Source organism: Vicia villosa, linkage group LG4 (genome assembly GCF_029867415.1).
Source record: "Vicia villosa cultivar HV-30 ecotype Madison, WI linkage group LG4, Vvil1.0, whole genome shotgun sequence".
Taxonomy (NCBI): domain Eukaryota; kingdom Viridiplantae; phylum Streptophyta; class Magnoliopsida; order Fabales; family Fabaceae; genus Vicia; species Vicia villosa.
Genome location: NC_081183.1, coordinates 160,817,417 through 160,842,854, shown reverse-complemented (window position 1 = coordinate 160,842,854; position 25,438 = coordinate 160,817,417). Strand labels below are relative to the sequence as shown.

Here is a 25,438-nt window from a genome sequence, read left to right as displayed (position 1 = left end):
AAGTTTTGTCAGTGAGTTACGTCCCATCATTGGTAACAATGAATTGTGGGATCTCGTGCCTCACTAGGATACTCTGCTTGAAGAACTTTTGAATGTTAGTTATAGTGATCTTTGTTAAGGCTTCTGCTTCTACCCATTTGGTGTAATAATCGACTGTGATAGATATATATATATATATATATATATATATATATATATATATATATATATATAATGGAAAATAATGGAAATGAATAATTATGAAATGAATAAATAGTTGAAAAACAGTAGGGAAATAGATTGTAAACAGTATCCTAGTGGAACAAAATGCCCTTTTACATAGGATACTAGAAATTGGAAAATGGAATAGAAAAATAAGTGAATAGAAATTAATATAGTGTGATATTAATTGGTTGGTTAAATTAATTTCAATAAGTCTATTTTTTTTTTGATTACAAGGAGGGCCTAAGCCCAAAAGAAACACACTACACACACACAAGCCTAGGGTGCAAGAAACCCCTTAAATCTCTCCCAAAATTCTCAGCAAGCCAAGGAGGCATCTCATTGAAATTCTTGAAACCATAACCAAGTTCCTTCCCATGAAGAGCTAAAAGATGAGCACAACCATTCACCTCTCGGTAAACATGACGAACTTCAACCTTCTCTAACAAAAGCATCTCCTTGTTGATGAACCGCGTTAAACTACAACTAGTCACATGATCATGACGGGCCTTGGTACAAATCTCAACCGCTTCCTTCGAATCCGACTCCACCACCACCTTTGAAAAGCCAAGCCTTCTAGCCAATTTAAAACCTTCTAAAATACCCCACAGTTCTGCTCTCAGGGGACTGCAAGAACCAACACCCTTAGCAAAACCACCACACCATGAGCCTCTATCATCCCTAATAATCCCTCCACAACCAGCACCCCCATGCAAGGAATGCGCCCCATCAACATTGATTTTCACAAAATCATGCATAGGAAGCTCCCATTTAAACCTCTTCTCCACCTTAATATGCTTCATAACTCCATGATTATACATAGCAATTTTGTAATCTCGAATTTTGTTGTCAATGACAACCTGCAAATTAAAGGGTCTCACATAGTTCTCATCATGCAGCTGCCTATTCCTCCACTCCCAAATAGAATGGCATGTTGTAGCCCAATATTGCTTCCAATCATAATCCACGGGCAGCACCTGGCTATTGTTATCCCCCATATTCATCTCGATCCATTGCAGCAGATCAACCTTGAAAAACTCCCTGCATAGAATAATTGGAATCTTATTTTTCCAAACTTCTTGTACCAGCTTACAATCGCGCAAAACATGTAGCGAGTCTTCTTTATAATGACCACATAACCTACAGCTAGCATTACCAAGGCCAAATTTATTCAATCTATCTCCATTCAAAATTCTGTCATGCTGAACCAACCATATAAAACACTTAACTCTTTCCGGAACCCGCAACCTCCATATACTACGCCACCTCTCTCTTGCTATGGAATCATACCCCTCCTCTAAAAGCTTATAGATGTAACTCACAGAAATAGCACCATCATTAAGCATAGCAACGTCAAAAGTGTCCTCTCCAGAGTTCATGGCTGGCGGATGCACAGCAGCAATACGGCTTTTAATACCGTCAGGCAGCCACTCCAGTAACTCCCAATTCCACTCGCCATTATCCTCCACAAGATCGCAAACCCGAGCATCCTCAAGAGCAAGAGGAATATGCATTCCACTATCCATAATAGACTCTCCTCTGCTGATCCAAGGATCTCTCCACGCATGAATGTTACTCCCATCCCCAATAATCCAATATCCTAGCTCCAATAAAGAGGAAGAAGTATTCGCAATAGACTTCCAAAGATTAGAGTCAGAAACTTTTGCCTGAATACCGTTAAGACAAGCAGACACCTTATGTTTACCTCTCAGCACTTTACACCAAAGATCATCACTACCATTCATTATTTTCCCACCTAGTTTCATGATGCACGCCTTATTCATCGTATCGAGCTTCCTCAAACCAAGCCCTCCATGATCCTTACTTGTGGAAACTTTTTTCCAATTCACAGCATGATAGTTCCGGTGCACATCAGTATCCCCCCAGATGAAAGAGCGCTGCAGCTTATGAATTTCCTTTATACTAGCTTTCGGTAGCATATTGGTCATCATGGAATATGTCGGAATTGCTTCCATAACACTTTTGGTAAGAGTAACTCTACCAGCAAAGGACAAATGTCTAGCTTTCCAACTTGTAAGCCTCTTCGAAATTTGATCCGTAATGTAACTAAAATCATTTCTCCGTAACGCTTCCCCTTTCAACGGAATACCAAGGTACTTACCAAGGCAATGAGATTCTCTAATCCCAACTGTAGCACACAGCTTCAACCTAAGACTTCTAGCCACATTCTTGGAAAATAATATACTTGATTTTTCATAACTGATTTCTTGATCCGACATGGAGCAAAACATATCCAAGGTCCTTTTAATACACTCCATCTGAGCCTCAGTAGCTTCGCCGAAAATAAGCAAATCGTCTGCAAACATTAAGTGAGTAATATCAACACCATGCACACCAACCCTAAATGGCTTCCACTTTTTACTAATCACTTCATGCTCAATAAGACGAGATAACTTATCCATACATAAGACAAAGAGATAAGGAGAAATAGGGTCTCCTTGTCGAATTCCTCGTTGCGGGCGAAATAAATCATTCCTATTACCATTCCAATTCACATTAGTTTCTAAACTAGTCACTCCATGCATGATTATATCCACCATTTTCTTAGGCAAATTAAGCTCTACTAAAGTTCTCCAAATAAACTCCCAATTAAGTTTATCATAAGCTTTAGATAGATCGATCTTCATTGCAAAGAAACCTTTCTTTCCTTTCTTGTTCTTCATGCTATGAATTATCTCGTTCGCAATAATAATATTATCATGGATAGCCCTTCTCGGAACAAAACCTGTCTGAAAAGGAGACACCAACTGAGGCATGTACGGTTTCAATCTTCCCACAATAACTTTAGTAATGATTTTATACAAGGAATTACATAAGGAAATCGGCCTGAATTGAGTCACACGTTGAGGCTGATCTACTTTTGGGATGAGGCAAATATCTGTTTGATTAATTTCAGCAATAGTACTTGGGTTATTCCTAGTATTAACAACAAAATTGCTAATTCCATCACCAACAACATCCCAAGCCTTCTGGTAAAAACCGGCTGGAAAACCATCAGGGCCAGGAGCTTTCCAAGGTTTCATCAAAAAAAGGGATGTCCTCACTTCCTCCTTATCAACATCCTTCCCCATCTGATTAATATTCTCATCACTTAAAGCTGGAAAACTGATATGGGATTGCTCCCAACTGCACCAATGGGAAGGACTCCGAAATAAATCTTTGTAGAAATCAGTAACATGAATTTTCAAGGACTCCGGATCCGTCAGCCAAATTCCCTCTTCATTCTTCAACATAGTTATCTTATTTCTCTTTCTTCTAGCAACAGTATGCATGTGATAGAACCTAGTATTTCTATCACCTTCACTAAGCCACCGCGTTCTAGATCTCTGATGCCACATAAGTTCCTCTTGATTCAAAATATTGCTAAGCTCATGCTGAAGATTAGCCTCCAAAGCCTTCATACCTCCTACATTATCCCGCAACTGAATACATTTTTGAATACCTTCAAGTCTCTTCATAATCACCTTCTTGTATCTTTTAATATTATCAAAAGATTCAAATTTCCATTTATCAATTCCATCAACAACATTCTGCAAATTTCTTTTAACATTAATATCATCTTTCCACACCTCTTTAAGCATAGTATCATATGAATCTTTAGTTAGCCATGCATTCTCGAAACGGAAAGGTTTATCGACCTACACACACGGATCGTCCCTAAAATTAACAAGAATAGGATGGTGGTCAGAAAACTCCACCCTTGGCAAGACTCTAACATAAGCATCAGGAAAGACCATACTCCAGTCATCATTACTAGCAGCACGATCCAACTTCTCGTAAATGCGTTGACCCCCACGGAAAATAGGACCTCTCCACGTGAAATTTGGTCCTCTAGCCTCCACATCACTGATACGACACTTATCCATTCTCTCCCGAAATCTCCGGCATTTACTCATGGAAGGAATAGCACCACCTCTTTTGTCACTTGCTGTTATACCCCAAAATTTGCCCGCATCTTTTTCAAGAAAACTCCAATCTAAAAATTAAGAGTCTCATATAATCATGGATTTTTATTTCACTAAATATCCTGACATGTGAAATACTTAGTTTTTAGAATTTTTCTTATACAGTATTTTGGCTTGCAGTTGAATTTATTCTTACGCAAACGCCAAATACTGTTTATTACTTCACACATGCTATTTATTTATTTACAGATAAATAGTACTGACACAATTGGTACAAAGTTAAATCTTTTGCAGGCGCAGAATCAGGAAACTCAGACTGTACTGGTAACGAGTAGATTATTATTATCTTTTGTTTCCCATTAATTTTTGTACTATATTCCATTATTTTCAAAATCTTTTCAAATCTCTTTTTCAAAAATCAAATCCTAACTTTATTCTATACATCTCTCTTTTTCCCAACACTATCATACACTTTCTTTCAAAATCTTACTTCCACTCAAATTTTCCTTTTGTACGGAATCACTTCATTCCCCAACGTCTCTATCCTTCTTTCCATTCTATAAATACCTCTCATTTTTCCATAAAAATCTCACATCAAATTCTAACTCATCTCTCAAATTTCTACTTCATATCCATCCTTTCTTCTTCCCCGACAAAATGGCGAAGTGGTGGGAAACGTGTTTTCTTATGGTCATCACCATTGCTACGGTGATCATGTCTTTTTTCTGTCTACATAGCCTGGAACACTATGGACCTGGGATGCTTGCACTCCCAATCATCTACATGTTATTATTTATAGCATAGGTTATTAATCGTCATTCTTAAAATTTGCCGTATTTCTTATTTCTTAAATGTACCGTTTATTCGTCGTACTGTTCAATATAGTATGTAATATTTGTACTGTCAGTATTAAATGTTGTACTATTTGTCATAATGTTGCTTAATTATTCAGATAATATTTTGTGTGTTTTCTGCCAGTCAAATATCCATTTTTCTGTGCATTAAATGATTTTCAGGGTTATTATCGGTAATTTTGCTCGCGTACAGTAAATATTATTTATTTATTATGTCTGTGTTTTTAACAAGTCATGTAAATAAACTTTAATTTTTCACATAAAACAAAAACAAAAAAAAGAAAATTAACTTTGACTGTTGATTTTTCACTCTAACTGCTACATTAATACCCGAACAGTCAGTTGACAGTCAAACTGCTGGCAGTACAATTCTCAGTGTTTTGTACCATCAACCAAATCAATATTTTACAATTCAAAATTCCAAGATTTTTGTCCTAGAAGTCTTCTGAATATCACATGATTAGCAGAGACTCAACACTGCACAAAAATCAGGTACGCTTAACTGTCTCCTACACAAACAGTCCCTGACTAGGGTTTTCTTGTTTTTACAGGAGAAACAAGTTTTTGAGACCTCAAATGGATTTCATGGACATCCATATATCTAAAAGTACCATCACACAAATTTTCAGACTTCAATTCACTCAGACGCACCGTCAGCAGCTCAAACAGTCAACAGACGACCCGTTTGACCAAAAAAGTCAACAGACAGTCAAAAATGAAATTTTTTGTCAACATCCATATTTTGTCAAAAGATTCATCATTTGATCATTGGATGATCATAATTCATCAAGGAAAGATCAAAAATCAACAAAACCCTAAGATTCAAAATTAGGGTTTTCTCTTAAAAAGTCAACTGAACTTTGACTGGCCATAACTCTCTCATCCCTCATCCAAAAAATTCAAACCAAAGTTCATTTTGAAGGAAATTCAATTATCTTTCAAATGCAATTGATCCCATGGTCATTACATTCACCATTTGAAAAATATGAACAAAGACATTACAGGTCATTTTCAAAGTGAACAAAAAGACACTTTTTCCAAAAGGACACACAAGGAGCATCAAAAATCATTTTGACATGAGACCAAAGACATTGGTTAGAGGACTCTTTGAGGTTTCCAAAAAGTGCAAGATCTCCTTCATATGACAAAAATTGAGGGATTTACACCTTGTTGAAGTTGGCTAAATTTTGGGAAAATGCATAAAACCAACATTGCTCAAAAATGTATTTTTTCCAAATGGGGCCAAGTTTGCATGGTTCAAACATGTTTGCCATAATATTATGGGCCTCCCACGACCAAGACAAAGCCCACACCATTTTTATCCATTTTTGGCTTAATTTTATCTTATTTTAAGATTAAAAGAAAAAAGGAAATGGAAGGATAATGGATAGCTTAAATCTTAAGCATGACTCATCCAAGAATCTTCAATTTTCTGCAGAAGATTGATTTACAAGGCAAGAGCATTGAAGAGAAGCAAGACTTGGTCAACAATTCAAAGGTTTTAATATAAAAAAATCAAGAATTCAACAAAGGCAACTAAAAGCTTCTTGGCTTCAGTTCTAAGCACAACATAGCCTATATAAAGGCTATAACACTTCACAAACAAAAAGAGCACGAAATCAGAGCCAAAATCTTGCTTGTAACACACTTGTAACATCTTGAAATATTCAAAGAAATTTAAAATTCGAATTTTAAGTTCAAGCTAGTTTCAATACAAATTAAACACTCAAACACGTTCCTTGAACTTCACTGAACCTATCCAGATCAGTTGCAAGCATTGAAACCTCAAGAACACGAGCCTAGAACTCACGGTTTGTTCAAATCAAAACTCACCAAAATCTCATAACACATGCATATTTAACAAGATGTAGACTCATATTTAAGTTTGGTTTGAGGTCCTGGTCATTTCTGGAAACTTAATTGAGGTTTGGACACCTATACGAGGAACCACCATTTTAGGGTTCTTACTTTCAAATTTAGGGCTTTACAGTTAGTGCAAAATCACGAGCTCTAAATAATATCATTAAACTCGCATGAACAAGTGTAATACGGTGAACTGACTTTTTATAATCGGAATGTCGCGGTTAAGTAAGAGTCGCCACCGACTTTTATTTTATCCAATTTTAGGAAAGGCTAAAAGAATAGGAAAAGACCTTTTGAAAAGATTTTGAGTTCGGGGGGTAAGTTATACAAAGGGAAGGTGTAAGGCACCCTTTGCATCCATGGTTATCCATGGGCTCTTAATTGCTTAGCTCACTCGTTTGTTTGATTTGTCTGAAAAGTTTGAAAAGCAGTGTGCGAATAGCAAAAGATTTTGTTAAGGACTTTAGCTTGTAAATAAGCGTAGCCTTGTTTGAAATTGTTTTGAAATAGGAAGTGTGAAAAATAAAACTTTTGAGGAAGAACTTTAGCTTGTAAATAAGCGTAGTCTTTTGAAAAGTATTTGGAAATTAATGGAAAAAGAGTTTGAATTTGAATTTTGAATTTTGATTTGAATGGAGCAAGCAATTACTAGAAACTTCCCTAAGTTTGAAAAAACGTTCTTTTAGCTTTTCAGGCGAAAGGATCTATCCATACCATAAAGGGTAAGAAGTCTTTCAATTGGATGTTAAGGGTCATCGAGGTTTATCGTTCGCCATAAGACTGTCCCTTGCCATAAAGAGGGCAGGTAGTCTGAGGGAAGGATATAATAGTCATTAATCTTTTTAGGCATCATGCGAGGATACCTTAGCAATTGGGACAATCATCATGTTTTTACCGAGGCAACTTCGAGGGACAACATTGATGATGATAATGAACTTAGGGCAACATTTGTTTTGCTTTAGGTATCCTCGGACTCGAGGGACTTTGACTATTTTGTAAATTAAAGGCAACCGACAACAATAATAAAGGCAACCAGAGGGATTACCCTAAAGGTGTGTGGGTGCAACAATCACGTGGTTGTATTCGAATAATTCATCTTGTAATGTTAGTGATCTAACATTTGATTAATTAATCTTGTCACTCCCTATATTACTAACCACGCAGTAAAAATAATATAACAGTTTAAGTGCCTTCAAGGCCAATCAATACAACCAATAAACAGTTACATAATAATAGGGAAAGGGGACAATGAAACCAGCGGATCCCTTAATAGGGTTTGACATAAGTAATAAAAAATAAGGTTTAAAGTTACCAGACTCGTAGCTTTGGCGACTCGACAAACCTTTAGCTTCGATTGATGAAGGTTGATGGGCAGAGGTTTGCCTTGAGGTTTTAAGAAGCATTGACCCTGACCATTAAAGAATTGACAAGAGAAAAAAAGAAGCATGTGAGTGTATGGCTAATTCAGGGTAAAATGACAAAAATAATATTTAATAAAAATAAATAATAAAAATAAGAAAAGAAAAGTTTAGAAACTTAGCTTCTTGATTGGCATGGCGCGTAGTCGGAAGAATCTTGATCAATCCTGAAAATTTGAACAAAAACAGAAAAAGGTTAGTGTATGAATGATCTACAAACCTTAAAAAGGTTTACAAACCCCGAAGGTTTCTTAAGAAAACTTATTGTGACACCCAAAGGTTTGTAAGGCTAAAATATGGTTAGTGGATAACACCTACCAACAATGATTAGTGATCATGATAGAAACAGGGTTCAAGGCATGAAATAAATTTAATTAGCCAAAACTTAAATTATTACCCTAAAATAATTATTAACAAAAATAATTATTTGTAATATAATAAGAAAATCAGGTTTTCGATTTAAATGAAATAATCATGAAATTATTATATAGCAAAAATACCTTATTTGAATAATCTAAAATAAATGATAAAATATAATGGTAAAATAAAGAAAGTAAATAAGTAAATAAAACTATTAGTAAATAAATAAATAAAAATCTAAAGAAAACTCAGCTCTGATCATATGTGATGCAGCCTGGATGGACCTTCGTGGAGCTGCGTGCTGGGTCCTTCGGATTAGCATCTGGTAGAGATCCAATGACTGCCACGTGAAGGTTCACCATAGTCTTTATAGGAGTCAACGCGCTGGAACTGGTGGTACTGCAACCAAACAATTGAAAAAATATATTTTGCCTTCCACTGGGTTCGAACCCAGGTTTAGGGGGATGCCAAGCGTATGCTTCAGCCAACTGCGCTGTAATCGTTAGTCATTATTGATTTCATTCAAAATTTAGAGATATCATAACAATAATGGAAACTAAAATAATCAAAAGAAGAGTCAAAGTGGGTCCCTTTGTTTCTTGTGTCAGCCAGTAATAAGTGGAGAGATGGTGCGGTATCTTTCACCAGCGGCTGGGGTGCTTCCACGTACGAGGAGATAGAGTCTCCGTTTTGACCGTCCACCCACCTAGCGCCGCGTGGCCTTTCTTCCTCGTCTCATACCTGCAGATTACCTGCGGATTCTCCCATGGAACTTGCTGCGGATCCACCTGCGGTTTTTTCCTTCGAAATCCTACAAAATCAAAACCCCAACAAAACAACAATATCCAAACAACATGAGTGCCCAGATCGACTAAATGGAATGCCACGAATTCAATGGTGGTGATAGTTTATCATGAATCGCCCTGGAAACGTAAACACGAAGATGTGGGTCCTGGATGCCCTAGCCATGGTGTTTTAAGTTTCAGCCGTCAAAGCTTGCCAAAGATAAGTCTATCCTGTTCTAATGAGCTCCATGAATACATTAGTATGGTTTGTTTCAATTAAAACATGATAAAAAGGAGAATACGATTGACATGAATGATTATAAAAAGTGAGTTCGTGTATGGTGTAGTTCAAGGAGTCTTTACCATGGATATTGACCTGAACTTACTCTACTATACCTCAGGAACACGATGGAATGCTCTCATGTCCTTGGGAACGGCTGGGATTAGGTTTTGGATAGTGCAACTTCCTTTGAAATTTTTTGATGCAAAACCCTAGTTTCTTTCTCTGATTTTTCCCGTCCTCCTGCTCCTTGTATTATCATTAGATATATATTAGGAGACAATTAGGTTAAAAGAATGGGCTTGGATATTTGTGTTTTCATTCATTTGGAAATTTGATAAAATCCTTCTATTTTTGGTTCATTCTCTTGCCAATCAAGCTTTCACGAAAATTTTAATCAATTATTTGACTTTGGGACATTGGATATGATTGGAAAATAAATCCCATGATTAAAATTAATTATCTCATATTTATATTTGATTTATTAATATTTAAATGAATGAAAATTCAAATAAATAAGATAAATACTCCCTCCGTCCCAAATTATAAGAGAAATTCACTTTTTAGATTCATTGAATAATTAATGTATCTGGTCTGTATATAGACCAGATACATTAATTATTCAATGAATCAAAAAAGAGAATTTCTCTTATAATTTGGGACAGAGGGAGTATTATAAATCTAAAATAATTAATTTAAAGATCATTTTAAAGCCCATAGAAATATTTGAGGTCCATATTTTAGGTCCATTGATTCAAAAACCCAAGATTCTTCATTTTGTGCTGAGTGCATTTCCTCAAAATTGCCCAACTTGTGCAAGCTATAACTCTCTCATTTTTAATCATATGAAGGTGTTCTCATACTTTTTAGAAAGCTCAAAGAGTCCTTTAAACACTCCTTTTGGTTTCATCTCAATTGAGTTTACCATGCTCAAGTTATGAGCTTTGAGAAAAAATGACTTTTTGCGATCCTTTAGAAGGACCTGTAATGTATGAAGCCATATCTCTTAAACCATTGACCTATGAGCTCTGATTCTTGGACCATTGGATAGAGGAATGAATTCCCTTTAAAATGAGCTTTGGTGGGAATTTTTCTGATGAAGTATGAATATTTGGTGAATTTTCAAAGTTTGGTTGACTTTTTTCAGTTCATGCCCAAAATAGTAGCTTTTGACTTTTGACTTCTCTGATCTTTCCTTGCATCATCATGATCAACCCTTGATCAAATGATGATTTTAGGGTTATGAGGATGTTGTTGACCAAATATCTTGAACTTTGACTGTATTTTGACTTGAAATGACTGTTTTGCCCTTGAGAGTCGACTGTTGACTTTCTAAACAATTGAGTGTCCAATTCTTTGAGATGAGCTTTGATACTTGTCATAGAGATAGTGTGAAATGTATTGAGCCATATGAGATGCTTTGGAGCCCCTGATTCACTGATTTTCCTTTGAATAAATCAAACCCTAGTTTAGAACTTCTGTGTGGGAGACTGTGTTTTGGAGCTTTGTCTTATGATTTGGTTTTGTGTATAAAAAATAGCATGGGCAAATTTTGGGGTATGACAACAAGACGAACTAAATGGTGGCATCGCGCCAAATTTATGTTGTTGTTTGCTTGTATTCGCTATTTCCAACAGGTGTAAAAGGTCAGAGTTTCTACACCACCTGCAAAAGAAAGGTGTAAAAACTCTATCCTGAGGAAGAAGATGATGCGTGGCGTCCTCTGATTGGCTGGAGGGCGCGCGCATGTTTTTTTAAATTCACTTTGGATTCAGTGTTTTGCAGGTACGTCACGTGTCATGGTCCCTCATGATGGTAACCATCAGATCTGTCCACTCAGCAATCCAGCGCACCAGAATGAAGCACCATACCATGGACTCCATTTAAATATCACATCTGATTAGTATCCTTTTATTTTCTATTTTTATTTTAATTTCTTGTTAAATTAATTAAAATAGTTTTTAAAAATTCAAAAAATACACAAAAAATATTTTTAAGTAAATAAAATAATATATAAAAATATTTTATTTTTCTTCATAATTTAAATATTTTGCATAATTAATTAGTATATATTTATATATTTGCTTTTTAATTACTTCAACCAATCAAAAAATCATAAAAAAAAATTGTTCTTTATATTAAATATTGTTTATATATTATAAGCTAATTTTGTACATATTTTAAATAATTTTCTCTTCAAATTTTAATTATTTGTACAATTATTTGTATAATTATGTATTAATTAGCTTAATAAATTTCAAATCAATTTAAAAAAATCCAAAAAAAATTAGTTTTGTTTTAAAATTAATTAGCAAACATTTTGAACTTAATTTTTAGGTTTAAAATTTTATTTCCATCTTGTCTCATTTTAATTTAATTAATCATGCATTAATTATAATTAAAATAAATCATAAAAAATCCAAAAAAACATGTCTTTATTTTCTTGCAATTTAAATTCCTAGATAAATGTATAGGTTGCCAAACTCATGTAAATAGCGTAGTTTACATTTCCCGTACAATCGATGTAATAGCGTAGATTTATTTTCCGCATTTTAAATTCCAGCATATATAAACTAAAGGATAGAAAAACACTTAGAAAGGGGGGGTTTGAATAAGTGTAGCTTTAAAAACTTGACAGATAAAAATAAATTGCACAGTTATTTTTATCCTGGTTCGTTGTTAACTAAACTACTCCAGTCCACCCCGCAGAGATGATTTACCTCAACTGAGGATTTAATCCACTAATCGCACGGATTACAATGGTTCTCCACTTAGTCAGCAACTAAGTCTTCCAGAGTCTTCTGATCACACACTGATCACTCCAGGAACAACTGCTTAGATACCCTCTAAGACTTTCTAGAGTATTCTGATCCACACGATCACTCTAGTTACAACCTGCTTAAATAACCTCTAAGACTTCCTAGAGTATTCTGATCCACACGATCACTCTAGTTCCTTACAACTTAATGTAATCAATTCTAAGAGTATTACAATTGCTTCTTAAAAGCTATAATCACAAACTGTGATATTTCTCTTAACGTTTAAGCTTAATCTCACTAATATATTACAACAGCAATGTAGTGAGCTTTGATGAAGATGAAGATTCTGAGCTTTGAATAGAACAGAGTTTCAGCAAGTTTATAGGAGTTGTTTTGTGCAGAATCGTTAACCTTGCTTTTCATCAGAACTTCATATTTATAGGCGTTGGAGAAGATGACCGTTGAGTGCATTTAATGCTTTGCGTGTTCCGTACAGCATCGCATTTAATGTTATACGCTTTTGTCAACTACCTCGAGCCTTGTTCACGCTGTGTCTACTGACGTTGCCTTTAGTAGCTTTTAACGTTCCTTTTGTCAGTCAGCGTAGCTTGCCACTTGTACTTCCTTCTGATCTGATGTTTGTGAATACAACGTTTGAATATCATCAGAGTCAAACAGCTTGGTGCAAAGCATCTTCTGATCTTGAAGTGCTTCTGAGCGTGATACCATCAGAACTTCAGTGCTTCTGATCTCATGTTCTTCTGATGCTTCCATAGACCCATGTTCTGATTCTGCTTCGACCATCTTCTGATGTCTTGCCAGACCATGTTCTGATGTTGCATGCTGAACCCTTGAGACAAAGTTTCTGAGCGCTGAATTATGCATACTCTTTATATATTTCCTGAAAAGGAAATTGCATTGGATTAGAGTACCATATTATCTTAAGCAAAATTCATATTATTGTTATCATCAAAACTAAGATAATTGATCAGAACAAATCTTGTTCTAACAATCTCCCCCTTTTTGATGATGACAAAAACATATATAAATGATATGAATTTGCGATCAGAAAGAGCAGACGGCAAAAGACAAATTACACAGCTATAGCATAAGCATATGAATATGTCTCCCCCTGAGATTAACAATCTCCCCCTGAGATAAATAATCTCCCCCTGAAATAAATACTTGAAGAACTTTAATAAAAGACTTCCCTGATTATTTCGGTAGAGACGATCACATAAGCTTCTGTCTTTAGAGAATTCATAGCTTCTGACTTCTGCTTCCATTGGATAGCTTCAGAACTAGAATTTCTTTAGATCCCTAGAACACTCACAGCTTCTGATTCCTGCTTCCATCTAGGACAGCTTCAGAACTTGAATTTCTTTGATCTTCAGAACATTCACAGCTTCTGATTTCTGCTTCCATTTAGGACAGCTTCAGAACTTGAATTTCTTTGATCTTCAGAACATTCACAGCTTCTGATTTCTGCTTCCATTTAGGACAGCTTCAGAACTTGAGTTTTCTGGATCTTTAGAACATTCACAGCTTCTGATTTCTGCTTCCCTCGGATAGCTTCAGAGCTTGAATTTCTACCAACCTCACTTCATGCTAGATTTGTATCAGAACATTGTTGAATGTACCAGAGCATCATCAGAGCATCTCTACATCCTGAAATGTTACAGAACAAAAACTAAACGACAAAAGTCAGCATGAACGAGTCAGAACATAAAATGTATATTAGAACACATGATATGTATCAGAGCCATATAGGCTAAAATAATGTATCAGAGCAAATAGAATTTTGTCAGAGCAAATAGACAAATATGGATCAAATTCTATTATCAGTGCTTCTGATTCATTCTTCTTTCTTGCTTCTGATTTCTGAAGCTTGACAGCACTCAGCTTGCTTCAGTTTCCATGAGCTTATTCTTTTTACAGAATAACACTTCTTATGGTTTTGCTTCTTGTGTTTGCTTTGAAGATTCTCTTCACTTCTTTATACCTGCAAAACACTTAAACCATATGGAACTTGCAGTTCTTGTTAGTAAAAGCAACTGATTAAATCAAATCATTTATCACATATTTCTCCCCCTTTTTGTCATATCATCAAAAACAAAAAAGATTCAGAGACAACCAAAACGAAACACACGGAGGAAGAAGATGATTTCATTGAAGTTCAAACAGCAGGTACAGAAGTACATGAAGATAAGTAAGATCAGATGCACAAAAAACAGATGCAACGAAAAAGAAACAACATAGACTCAATCTAAGATGGCCCTAGCCTTGACAAGATCTTGGCCAGCATCTCTTGAACCTCAATGTTGTGTCCATCTTGCCTCACCATGAAAGCTCTATACTCAGCATTGAGTGAGCTTTGCTCATCCTGTCTCTTCTGAATTTCTTCCAGAGTCCTTGCAAGACGAGAAGATTCATCAGAAGAAGCTTCACCTCTTTCAACCACAGGAATAGCAACTTGATCTGTAGCTTCCATGGATAGATCATTTGCAGGGATTTCCTCAACAGGATCTGATTCAGCAACATGATCTTCAGCATCTGCTTCTTGCATAGAAGCATCTCCATATTCTGCAGCAGGAATTTCAGAATCTCCATTCTCAAGAGCCTGAAGAATGGCAGCTAGATTCCTGGGGGCAGAAGGACCTTCAACTTCTGGTGGGTCAACAACTTCTGGAATGACCAAGCTTGGGTCTTCCTTAGAAGGGTTTTCCCTCAGAAAGTCAAAGAGGGTCTTGAAATCCCCAAGTAGAACAAGATATTGAGGTATCCAGACCACAATCTCCCTGCAAGGATTGGCTTCCAATGCAGCAGCGAGTCTTGCTACTTCCAATTCATCCACAAAGGGCTTCTCCTCAGCAGCAACACAATTTCTGAGAGGATGGTAGTATATACCATTATCATCCTCCAGAAGGTAACCAGGGGCAGCAGCCACTAGTCTTTTCTGTACTCCCATTGCTTCTACTTGAAAATCCTTGCGAAATCTTCTCCAGAGATTTCTTGTAGAAACATCATCCAGACCATTTAGAAATGCATCCTTCAGAAGGTCTAGACAGCTAATCACCTCATGTCTGAAAAATTCCAGGTAGGTATAGGGTTCAGGTTCAGGCGGATTGAAGGTGAATTTGTAGTCAGGGTAGAGAAGACAGTAAGGTTTGGATTTTCTGGTAGGTAAGGGATGGGATATAGAAGGTGGAGGTGCGGTGGATGAGGAAGAAGGGATATCTGAGAGAATGATTGATGAGGATGGAATATCAGAAATGATAGATTGAGAAGAGGATGGAGTATTTGTAAAGGAAATTGGTGAGAAAGATTTATCAGAAGGAGTTGGGGGAAGAATAATTAAAGGTGTGGGGTTTAGAATGGGAGAGGAGAAGGATGATGGAGAAGGATTTGGTAAGGTGAAGTTTATTTTTGGTTCAGATGGAGGTGATTGGAAAGATGGTTTAGGGACAGAAGGAGGTGGAGTGAAAACCTGTCTGGAGATTTGTACAGAAGAAGATCTGGTTCTGCGAAAGGAATCTCTGATCCTTTTATCTCTTCGTTCTTCAGAGTCCACCTTGTCAGGATCATAGGTGACCCTCAACTTCTTGGCTTTCTCAGCCTCATCTTCTCGGGCTTTTCTTTTTAGCCTAGCCTTTAGTTCCTTCTGATCCTTCTTCAGAAGATCAGCCTTGGACGGAAGTACTCTGCCACGGATCCAAGCAGGATCAATATCTGATTGCTTCCTAACACAATCTTCCAGGTAAGACTTGACAACCTGATGCAGTTCTTCTTGAAACAGGGAGGCAAAACCTTCAACAACAACTCTTCTTGAGAGAATGTCAGGAAAGCTTGGGCACACAGAAGGTACATTTTTAATGAGTTCTAATCTGAACAAATCCACACCATTAAAAATGGGACCTTGAACTACTCCAAGCAAATGGGATGCATTGAGTTTTCTGATGGAGTCCAGCACTTTGCTTTCAGTAAGAATGTCTGAAATCATTCTTCCAAACGGAATAGTCGTTCTTGAAAGATGAGGGTACTTCGCCCTTTCCTCTTCTCTTGACTCAAGGATTGAAGTTTTCAGATTCTCAAACAGAATGTGAGAAATGTTGATCTCAGTCTTTTTGCCAATGCAGAAAAGAGTGTGCTTGTGATCTGGACTGATGTAAGAAGAGGAGAGCATCCTTTTTCTGTGGTGAAGAGAACCCAGAATAATCTCAGCCCATACTCTATAAAATGGCCTCAAGGTGCCTGTGTTATTCGAGTCAATCCCAGAAGACTGAGAGATTTGTTTTTCAACTATCGACCAATCAACAGATGCATGTCGAAAACCAGACCAACCTTCTTCATCATTCAGATTGTATAGCTTCCTGATCAGTTTTTCAGAGATAACCACTTCATGCCCTAGCACGAATGAAATGATGGCCGTTGGAGTAACCGTTGCATGTACCCAGAAATCCTTCACAAGATCAGGATAAATTGGACCAACCAATCTATTAAGGTACTTGGACCATCCTTGCTCAAGGATTCTTGCATCACACTTAAAGCCATTCGCTTTAAGATTGTTTAAGTCCACAGCAGTTTCACATAAAACCTCCAAGTCCTTCGTGGGTATCAAGCAAGTTTTCAAAGGAGCATATTCATAATTTCGTAGAAGGATTTGTGAAGAAGTAAGTCTTTCTTTTGAGGAAGATGAACAAGAGGAAGAGTTCATGATGATTATGTCGAAGATTAGAACAAAGACTAGGGTTTGAAAAAGAAAAACAGATGCAGCGAAAAAAAAATGTACAACAAAATAGAGAGACGGAGAAAAGAATGAAGTTGAAGCGGGCTATTTAAAAGATTTGAAAATAATTTAAATCATTTTGCATTAAATGAGAAATGACATTAGGAGAGATAGCATGGTAAATGAAATGATTTAATACAGTTACCTAGGTCGGCGTCTTTTCAACTGCACGCTTCGTACTGACCGTAGAGACACGTGTTCATCATCAGATAATGGATGACAGGTGTGAAATATTCAATAGGCTTTACGCCTTCTGATTCCGATCACTGCTTCTGAATTGATCAAGTTTCTCTTCTGGAGACACTCCTTCTGAAGTGTGCTGATATAAATCTGAATGATCTTCTGATCCATTACTTCTGATATACACAGCTTCTGGAGATTCACTTCTTTGTTCTGCAGCTTCTGATAAGACAAAACTGTATCTGCAGAAATTCTTAAGCTGCTTTGTTTCATCAGAAACAAGTTTATCATCAAACCAGATATTTATTGATTCGTCCACAATCAATGTTTCAATATTGTATATTCTGTAGCATTTAGAGCATTCAGAATAATCAAGAACGAAACATCAATGCTTTAGAAACAAACAAAACAGATGGTTCCAAGACTAATAAACTTTCTTTTCTGATCTCCTACGAACATAGTTTCTTCAACAGATTTAAGTACCAGAACTTGGAAGACAGTCCTTCTTCCCTTCAAGTGTTGAGACCAACTTGAGTCCAGGTGACATGACATGTTGACTTTTATCTTCTTTGTCGCCAAGAGAATCTGCAAAAGAATTAGTCTTTTTCTTTGGTACCCACATCTTCTTGGGTCCTTTCTTGTTAGATTTTCTCAAGTTCTGATTGAACTTGGGTTTAACATTGTAAGCAATAGGAGGAACAGCATGATAATTTTTAATGTGAGTTTCATGATATTTCCTAGGTTGTGTCACATGCTTTTTGATGTGTGTTATGTGAAAGCTTTGAGCATGTGAAGTGTGCCTAATATCATGAGAGTGGCCATACTTGAACTGATCATACAATGGCTTGTATGTGAATTTCATTTCATCAACAGGTTCAAGTTTGTATGGGGTTTCACCCTCAAAACCAATGCCGACTCTTTTGTTTCCAGACACAGCATATATCATAGAAGCTAGCTGACTTCTGCCAATACTTCTAGATAAGAACTTCCTGAAACTTAAATCATATTCTTTCAGAATATGGTTTATACTAGGAGTGGATTTTTCTGAATCAGAAGGAGATCCAACATTATTGGATAATTTTAAAAGTTTTTCTTTTAATTCAGAATTCTCCAACTCAAGCTTCTTTGTTTCAAATTCAAATAGCTTTTTCAGCTCTTTGTATTTGAGACTAATCTGAGACTTGAATTCCAGAAGTTCAGTTAGACCGGAAACTAACTCATCTCTAGTAAGTTCAGAAAATACCTCTTCAGAATCTGATTCTGATGTAGATTCTGATCCGTCATCTTCTGTCGCCATCAGCGCACAGTTAGCCTGCTCATCTTCAGAGTCTGAATCATCTTCTGACTCATCCCATGTTGCCATAAGACCTTTCTTATTATGAAACTTCTTCTTGGGATTTTCCTTCTGAAGTTTTGGACATTCATTCTTGAAGTGTCCAGGCTCATTGCATTCATAGAACATGACCTTCTTCTTGTCAAATCTTCTGTCATCAGAAGATTCTCCACGTTCAAATTTCTTTGAACTTCTGACGCCTCTGAACTTCCTTTGCTTGTTCTTCCAGAGTTGATTTAGCCTTCTGGAGATCAAGGACAGTTCATTTTCTTCTTCAGATTCTGATTCTTCAGGATCTTCTTCTCTAGCCTGAAAAGCGTTAGTGCATTTCTTGATATTGGATTTTAATGCAATAGACTTACCTTTCTTTTGAGGCTCATTTGCGTCCAGCTCTATTTCATGGCTTCTCAAGGCACTGATAAGCTCTTCCAGAGAAACTTCATTCAGATTCTTTGCAATCTTGAATGCAGTCACCATAGGACCCCATCTTCTGGGTAAGCTTCTGATGATCTTCTTTACGTGATCAGCCTTGGTGTATCCCTTGTCAAGAACTCTCAATCCAGCAGTAAGAGTTTGAAATCTTGAAAACATCTTTTCAATGTCTTCATCATCCTCCATCTTGAAGGCTTCATACTTCTGGATTAAAGCGAGAGCTTTAGTCTCCTTGACTTGAGCATTTCCTTCATGAGTCATTTTCAAGGACTCATATATGTCATAGGCCGTTTCCCTGTTAGATATCTTCTCATACTCAGCATGAGAGATAGCATTCAGCAAAACAGTTCTGCATTTATGATGATTCCTGAAAAGCTTCTTCTGATCATCATTCATTTCTTGCCTTGTCAGCTTTACGCCACTGGCATTTACTGGATGTTTGTAACCATCCATCAGAAGATCCCATAGATCACCATCTAGACCAAGAAAGTAACTTTCCAGTTTATCTTTCCAGTATTCAAAGTTTTCACCATCAAATACCGGCGGTCTAGTATAACCATTGTTACCGTTGTGTTGCTCAGCAGAGCCAGATGTAGATGCAGGTGTAGACTTTGCAGTTTCATCAGCCATCTTTTACTGAAGCGTTTTTCTCTTCCTGAATCTTTTCTAAACACGGTTAAGTGCTTGCACCTTAGAACCGGCGCTCTGATGCCAATTGAAGGATAGAAAAACACTTAGAAAGGGGGGGTTTGAATAAGTGTAGCTTTAAAAACTTGACAGATAAAAATAAATTGCACAGTTATTTTTATCCTGGTTCGTTGTTAACTAAACTACTCCAGTCCACCCCCGCAGAGATGATTTACCTCAACTGAGGATTTAATCCACTAATCGCACGGATTACAATGGTTCTCCACTTAGTCAGCAACTAAGTCTTCCAGAGTCTTCTGATCACACACTGATCACTCCAGGAACAACTGCTTAGATACCCTCTAAGACTTTCTAGAGTATTCTGATCCATACGATCACTCTAGTTACAACCTGCTTAGATAACCTCTAAGACTTCCTAGAGTATTCTGATCCACACGATCACTCTAGTTCCTTACAACTTAATGTAATCAATTCTAAGAGTATTACAATTGCTTCTTAAAAGCTATAATCACAAACTGTGATATTTCTCTTAACGTTTAAGCTTAATCTCACTAATATATTACAACAGCAATGTAGTGAGCTTTGATGAAGATGAAGATTCTGAGCTTTGAATAGAACAGAGTTTCAGCAAGTTTATAGGAGTTGTTTTGTGCAGAATCGTTAACCTTGCTTTTCATCAGAACTTCATATTTATAGGCGTTGGAGAAGATGACCGTTGAGTGCATTTAATGCTTTGCGTGTTCCGTACAGCATCGCATTTAATGTTATACGCTTTTGTCAACTACCTCGAGCCTTGTTCACGCTGTGTCTACTGACGTTGCCTTTAGTAGCTTTTAACGTTCCTTTTGTCAGTCAGCGTAGCTTGCCACTTGTACTTCCTTCTGATCTGATGTTTGTGAATACAACGTTTGAATATCATCAGAGTCAAACAGCTTGGTGCAAAGCATCTTCTGATCTTGAAGTGCTTCTGAGCGTGATACCATCAGAACTTCAGTGCTTCTGATCTCATGTTCTTCTGATGCTTCCATAGACCCATGTTCTGATTCTGCTTCGACCATCTTCTGATGTCTTGCCAGACCATGTTCTGATGTTGCATGCTGAACCCTTGAGACAAAGTTTCTGAGCGCTGAATTATGCATACTCTTTATATATTTCCTGAAAAGGAAATTGCATTGGATTAGAGTACCATATTATCTTAAGCAAAATTCATATTATTGTTATCATCAAAACTAAGATAATTGATCAGAACAAATCTTGTTCTAACATAAACTGCGTGTATGCCAAAGATAAAATTGAATCGTTAGATCACTAACTCCAAAAGATAAAATACCTGAATCCAAACACAATCACACTTGCACCTCCTAAGGTAATCCCTTATCATTTTTTTCAAAATCAAAGTCAAATTCTACTGTTTCGAGTACAAAATCGAACCTTTTGTTTGTATCCGGTGAAAGGATAGATTTTTAAAGGAAATAGGATAAAGACCTTACAACTCAGGGTAGACCTCCTAATTTGCTTGCTCAAATCAAAACAAACAAAATTCTCATACACTGTTGTTTTTCAAAATAAAACTTTCCAAAAAGACAATACTTTGTATACATCCAAACAAGGATCATTACGAAGTTAACGTTCTTTTTCCAAAACATCTTTTGAAAGATGAAAACACTTTGTATACATCCGCACAAGGATCATTACAAATTCAACTTACAAAGGTATTTCAAACCACATATGAGCATTTTAAAGCAATTGAAAAGTGATCGAAAGCAAGTGAGCTAAGCAAACTTAAGAGCCCATGGATAACCATGGATACAAAGGGTGCTAACACCTTCCCTTTGTATAACCTACCCCCTTACCCAGAATTTCTTAAAGGTCTTTTTTCTGTTTCTTTTATAAACCTTTCCTTAATTGGATAAAATAAAAGGTCGGTGGCGACTCTCTGAATTTTCAAAATGCGAAAGCAGAAACAATAAAAAGAGTCAGTTCACGTATCTCTCCGCGAGAGGTATGGCCGAAAATGGAGGTCCACACTCGCATACGCAATATCGTTAAAATCCCCAGCCAGCATCCACGGCCCATTCATATTACTAGCAATCACTATCAATTCATTCCATAACATACTCTTGCTAATGTCATTTGGCCTTGCGTATACAGCAGTGAAATGCCACTTCATATCATTATCGTCATTTATGCAAACATGGATAAACTGTTCATTAATATGACACACCTGGACATTCATTTCATTCGATTTCCAGCCCATAACAATTCCTCCAGCAAAGCCACTATTAACACTACTCTCAATCTTATCATAGCCCAGCTTCTTTAAAGCTTTACCAGGCAAGGATGGATTACATCTAGTTTCCACAACTACCAACATAGCAGGCTTGTATTGTATCATATAATTCTTGCAGTATCTATAGAAGGCACTATTAGCAGCACCCCTACAATTCCAGACAAAAATTTTATTATTTGGCATCATCATAAAGCACATTTGAAAAAAGGGGGTGAAACCATGACACTCATAAGGTTTCACAAACAATCTCTTCCACCTCTTCATCTTCAGGCTCGTGTCTACCACTTTCGCTTTCAGCTTCTTTTAATAATTCCAAGACATAGTTTTTATTACCAAACTTGGGATTACTAGAGTTTCCAATAGATGAATTTATATCAGGAGGCTCTTCAATATCATTGGCTTGAGTAACATGAAAATTTGGCCCATGGAATTCCACGCCAGTTTTATTAATTAAATTAAAGGTATCAAATGTCTCTGCATGCCCAGTATGACCACTTTGAAAGTTGCTCAATAATCCTTCAACACCTGTTGTGCTTATCCCACAATTTTTGTCTTTCAATTGAATCCGCCACGTGTATTAAGGTTAGTTGTTCTCTTCTTTTGATTTCCTTGTTGTTGTCTCCTACCCCCACTACCAATAATTACTGCCGTTTTTTCCTGCCCCACCTCTTTATTATGCTCCCCAATAATGTCCAGCCACCTCCTCGTAACAATAAAATCACTATCATTCATAGCATTACCAATAAGACCTTCACTTTCCTCCACTACATGATCGACAGTTGTACTCACAATCCCTTCTTTAATAGGCTGACTCATTTCATTTATTTTTTGTATAATAGTATCAGAATCAACCAAATTGGTCACTCCAATAGGAATTTCTGCATTAACTTCATCATTAATATTATTAATTTCCTGATCTTGAATATTCAATGCTGAGAAACGAGACCCACCAATCGCGCCCTTCGTATTGAATTTCGCCGGCGCCACACCATTCCTTCGTCCCTCCACCACCTTCTTCCATCGCCTCTGCTTATGTACAACTTTCCAAGGGCCATCCATATCCAGATTAGCACCGATCAAAGAGCTCCCCTCCCCTTCATGACTATCATCTAATCTGGCTCTAATAACACCTCTATCCATCTCCATGCCCTTCTCTATAATCTTATGCGGACATCCTTCCTTATAGTGTCCGTATCTACCACATCCCAGACATAAGAGGTGTAAACCTTCATATTCGATTTTGTAACAGCTACATCCGATCCTGAACATCCCCAATAGAGGTTTAGCCAAATTAACAGAGACACATATTCTAGCATATTTTCCTCGTTCCTGCTTTGTAGTGGTTCTATCAATTTTAATCGTGCGCCCAATACGGTTTCCAAAGCCAGTCAAAGCTTTCGGACTATAGTATTCAATGGGCAACCCAACAATTCGCACCCAAACCGCAACCTCATCAATGGTATCACTATCAGGTTGAAAGTTCGGTTTCCATTCTTTGACAGTGAGATAATGATCATATATAAACCAGGGACCATTAGCCATAGCTGCCTTCTTGTCATCCTCATGTGAAAAAGCTACTAGAAAGTAATCATTACTCAAGTCAATGATGCTAATAATTCCTTTCCGCACCCACATTTGATTGAGTCTGTTTTCAAAAGCCTTATAGCCTATCCTCCTCCCCAACAATTTCACAATCACACCCCTCCGCCATGACCTCCGCATCCTCTCTTCCTCCTCCTCCGAAAAAAGGAATTTAGGACATTCATAGCCACCGATCACCTCCTCTTCTATAGTAATATCTCCTTCTGCATCTACCATTAAACCATCTTCCTCTTCCACACTCACCACGTCATCCACTCTACCATCCTGTCTCTGCCCAGCCATAATATCCCTAAAGGAGATAGAGATATTAGGTCCTTCACTACTACCTCCAGCTCTTGTACCCTTCGCATCACTTGTACTGTTAACTTTTTTAGTACTCCGCTCTTGCAGATCCTTCTCAGCCGCACTTTTCTCAATCTCCGCCGGCGGTTTAGAAAACCCTAGCAGAGACATTTTTTCAATAAGTCTATTTGATTGGGAATATACTTGGACTTGGATTAATTATTCGGTTTATTGGTAAATTGCGGATTTTGAGAATTTGACCGTAATTGTAACTTACTCCAAATCTACATCATTGATTCTTCTCAATCTAATGGTTAAAAATAATAAGTAATAGTTTTCTCTCTCCACATTTAATTACTTATTATTTTTAACCATTAAATTGAAAAGAATCAGTGGTCTAAATTTGGAGTAAGTTATAATAACTTACTCCTGGAGTAAATATAACCCTCCTCATATATATATATATATATATATATATATATATATATATATATATATATATATATATATATATATATATATATATATATATATATATATATATATATATATATATATATATATATATATATATATGAGGAGGGTTATATTTACTCCAAGAGTAAGTGTTGAACACTTACTCCAAATCTTAACCATTGATTTTCATTAATCTAACGGTTTTAATTGATCATTTAATCTAATTATTTTTGGAAATATTTTTCTATATAAAACTTTAATTAAAGCCGTTGGATTAATGATAGTCAATGGTTAAGATTTGGAGTAAGTGTTGAACACTTACTCTTGGAGTAAATATAACCCTCTTCATATATATATATATATATATATATATATATATATATATATATATATATATATATATATATATATATATATATCATATGAGAATGTATTTTTTATATGAGAATGTGAGAATGAATCTGAACCATTGGATTTTAAAATAAATGGTGGAGATTATGTGTGAATCTTTTTTTATCTCTCTTCAATCTTTTATCTTAATGATGGAGGAGAGAGAAAAAAATATTCAAACATAATCTCCACCATTTATTTTAAAATTCAATAGTTCAGATTCATTCTCACATTCTCATATGATATGCCATATATATATATATATATATATATATATATATATATATATATATATATATATATATATATATATATATATATATATATATAGGAGAGATATATTTATTCCAAGAGTAAGTGTTGAAGACTTACTCCAAATTTTAATCATTGATTGTCATTAATCTAACGGCTTTAATTAATTTTTTACATAGAAAAATATTTTGAAAAATTAAGCAATGGTCAAATATGTTTTTAAGGTCAACAATATTTTAATGCAGTAAACTCTTGTAATATTACCAATGATGATTATTAGGATTAATTTTCCGTAGGTTAGAATAATGTTCAAATCTTTAATGACATTGTTTGAATGGTAT

The 25,438-nt window shown here is 36.2% G+C and overlaps 1 protein-coding gene across 1 annotated transcript; it reads right to left on the bottom strand.

Annotated features, from left to right (window-relative positions):
- Nucleotides 1–464: 464 nt before the first annotated feature.
- LOC131598209 (uncharacterized) lies at nucleotides 465–22,298 on the bottom strand. The gene is made up of 4 exons (XM_058870835.1): nucleotides 21,862–22,298; nucleotides 9,375–9,433; nucleotides 3,957–4,150; nucleotides 465–3,860 (listed from the first exon to the last, which is right to left on the bottom strand). Exons 1-4 carry the CDS (start codon nucleotides 22,296–22,298, stop codon nucleotides 465–467), a joined length of 4,086 nt encoding a protein of 1,361 aa, XP_058726818.1.
- Between the last annotated feature and the right edge of the window lie 3,140 nt (nucleotides 22,299–25,438).

What these genes read in the sequence shown, in the direction of transcription:
- LOC131598209 (XM_058870835.1), bottom strand. Translation starts at nt 22,298, where the DNA reads ATGCCAAATAATAAAATTTTTGTCTGGAATTGTAGGGGTGCTGCTAAT. An exon ending in GGGGATTTTAACGATATTGC is followed by an intron (nt 9,434 to 21,861) that starts GTATGCGAGTGT and finishes TTGATTTTGTAG; the next exon opens with GATTTCGAAGGAAAAAACCG. An exon ending in GTAATGATGACTGGAGTATG is followed by an intron (nt 3,861 to 3,956) that starts GTCTTTCCTGAT and finishes CCGTGTGTGTAG; the next exon opens with GTCGATAAACCTTTCCGTTT.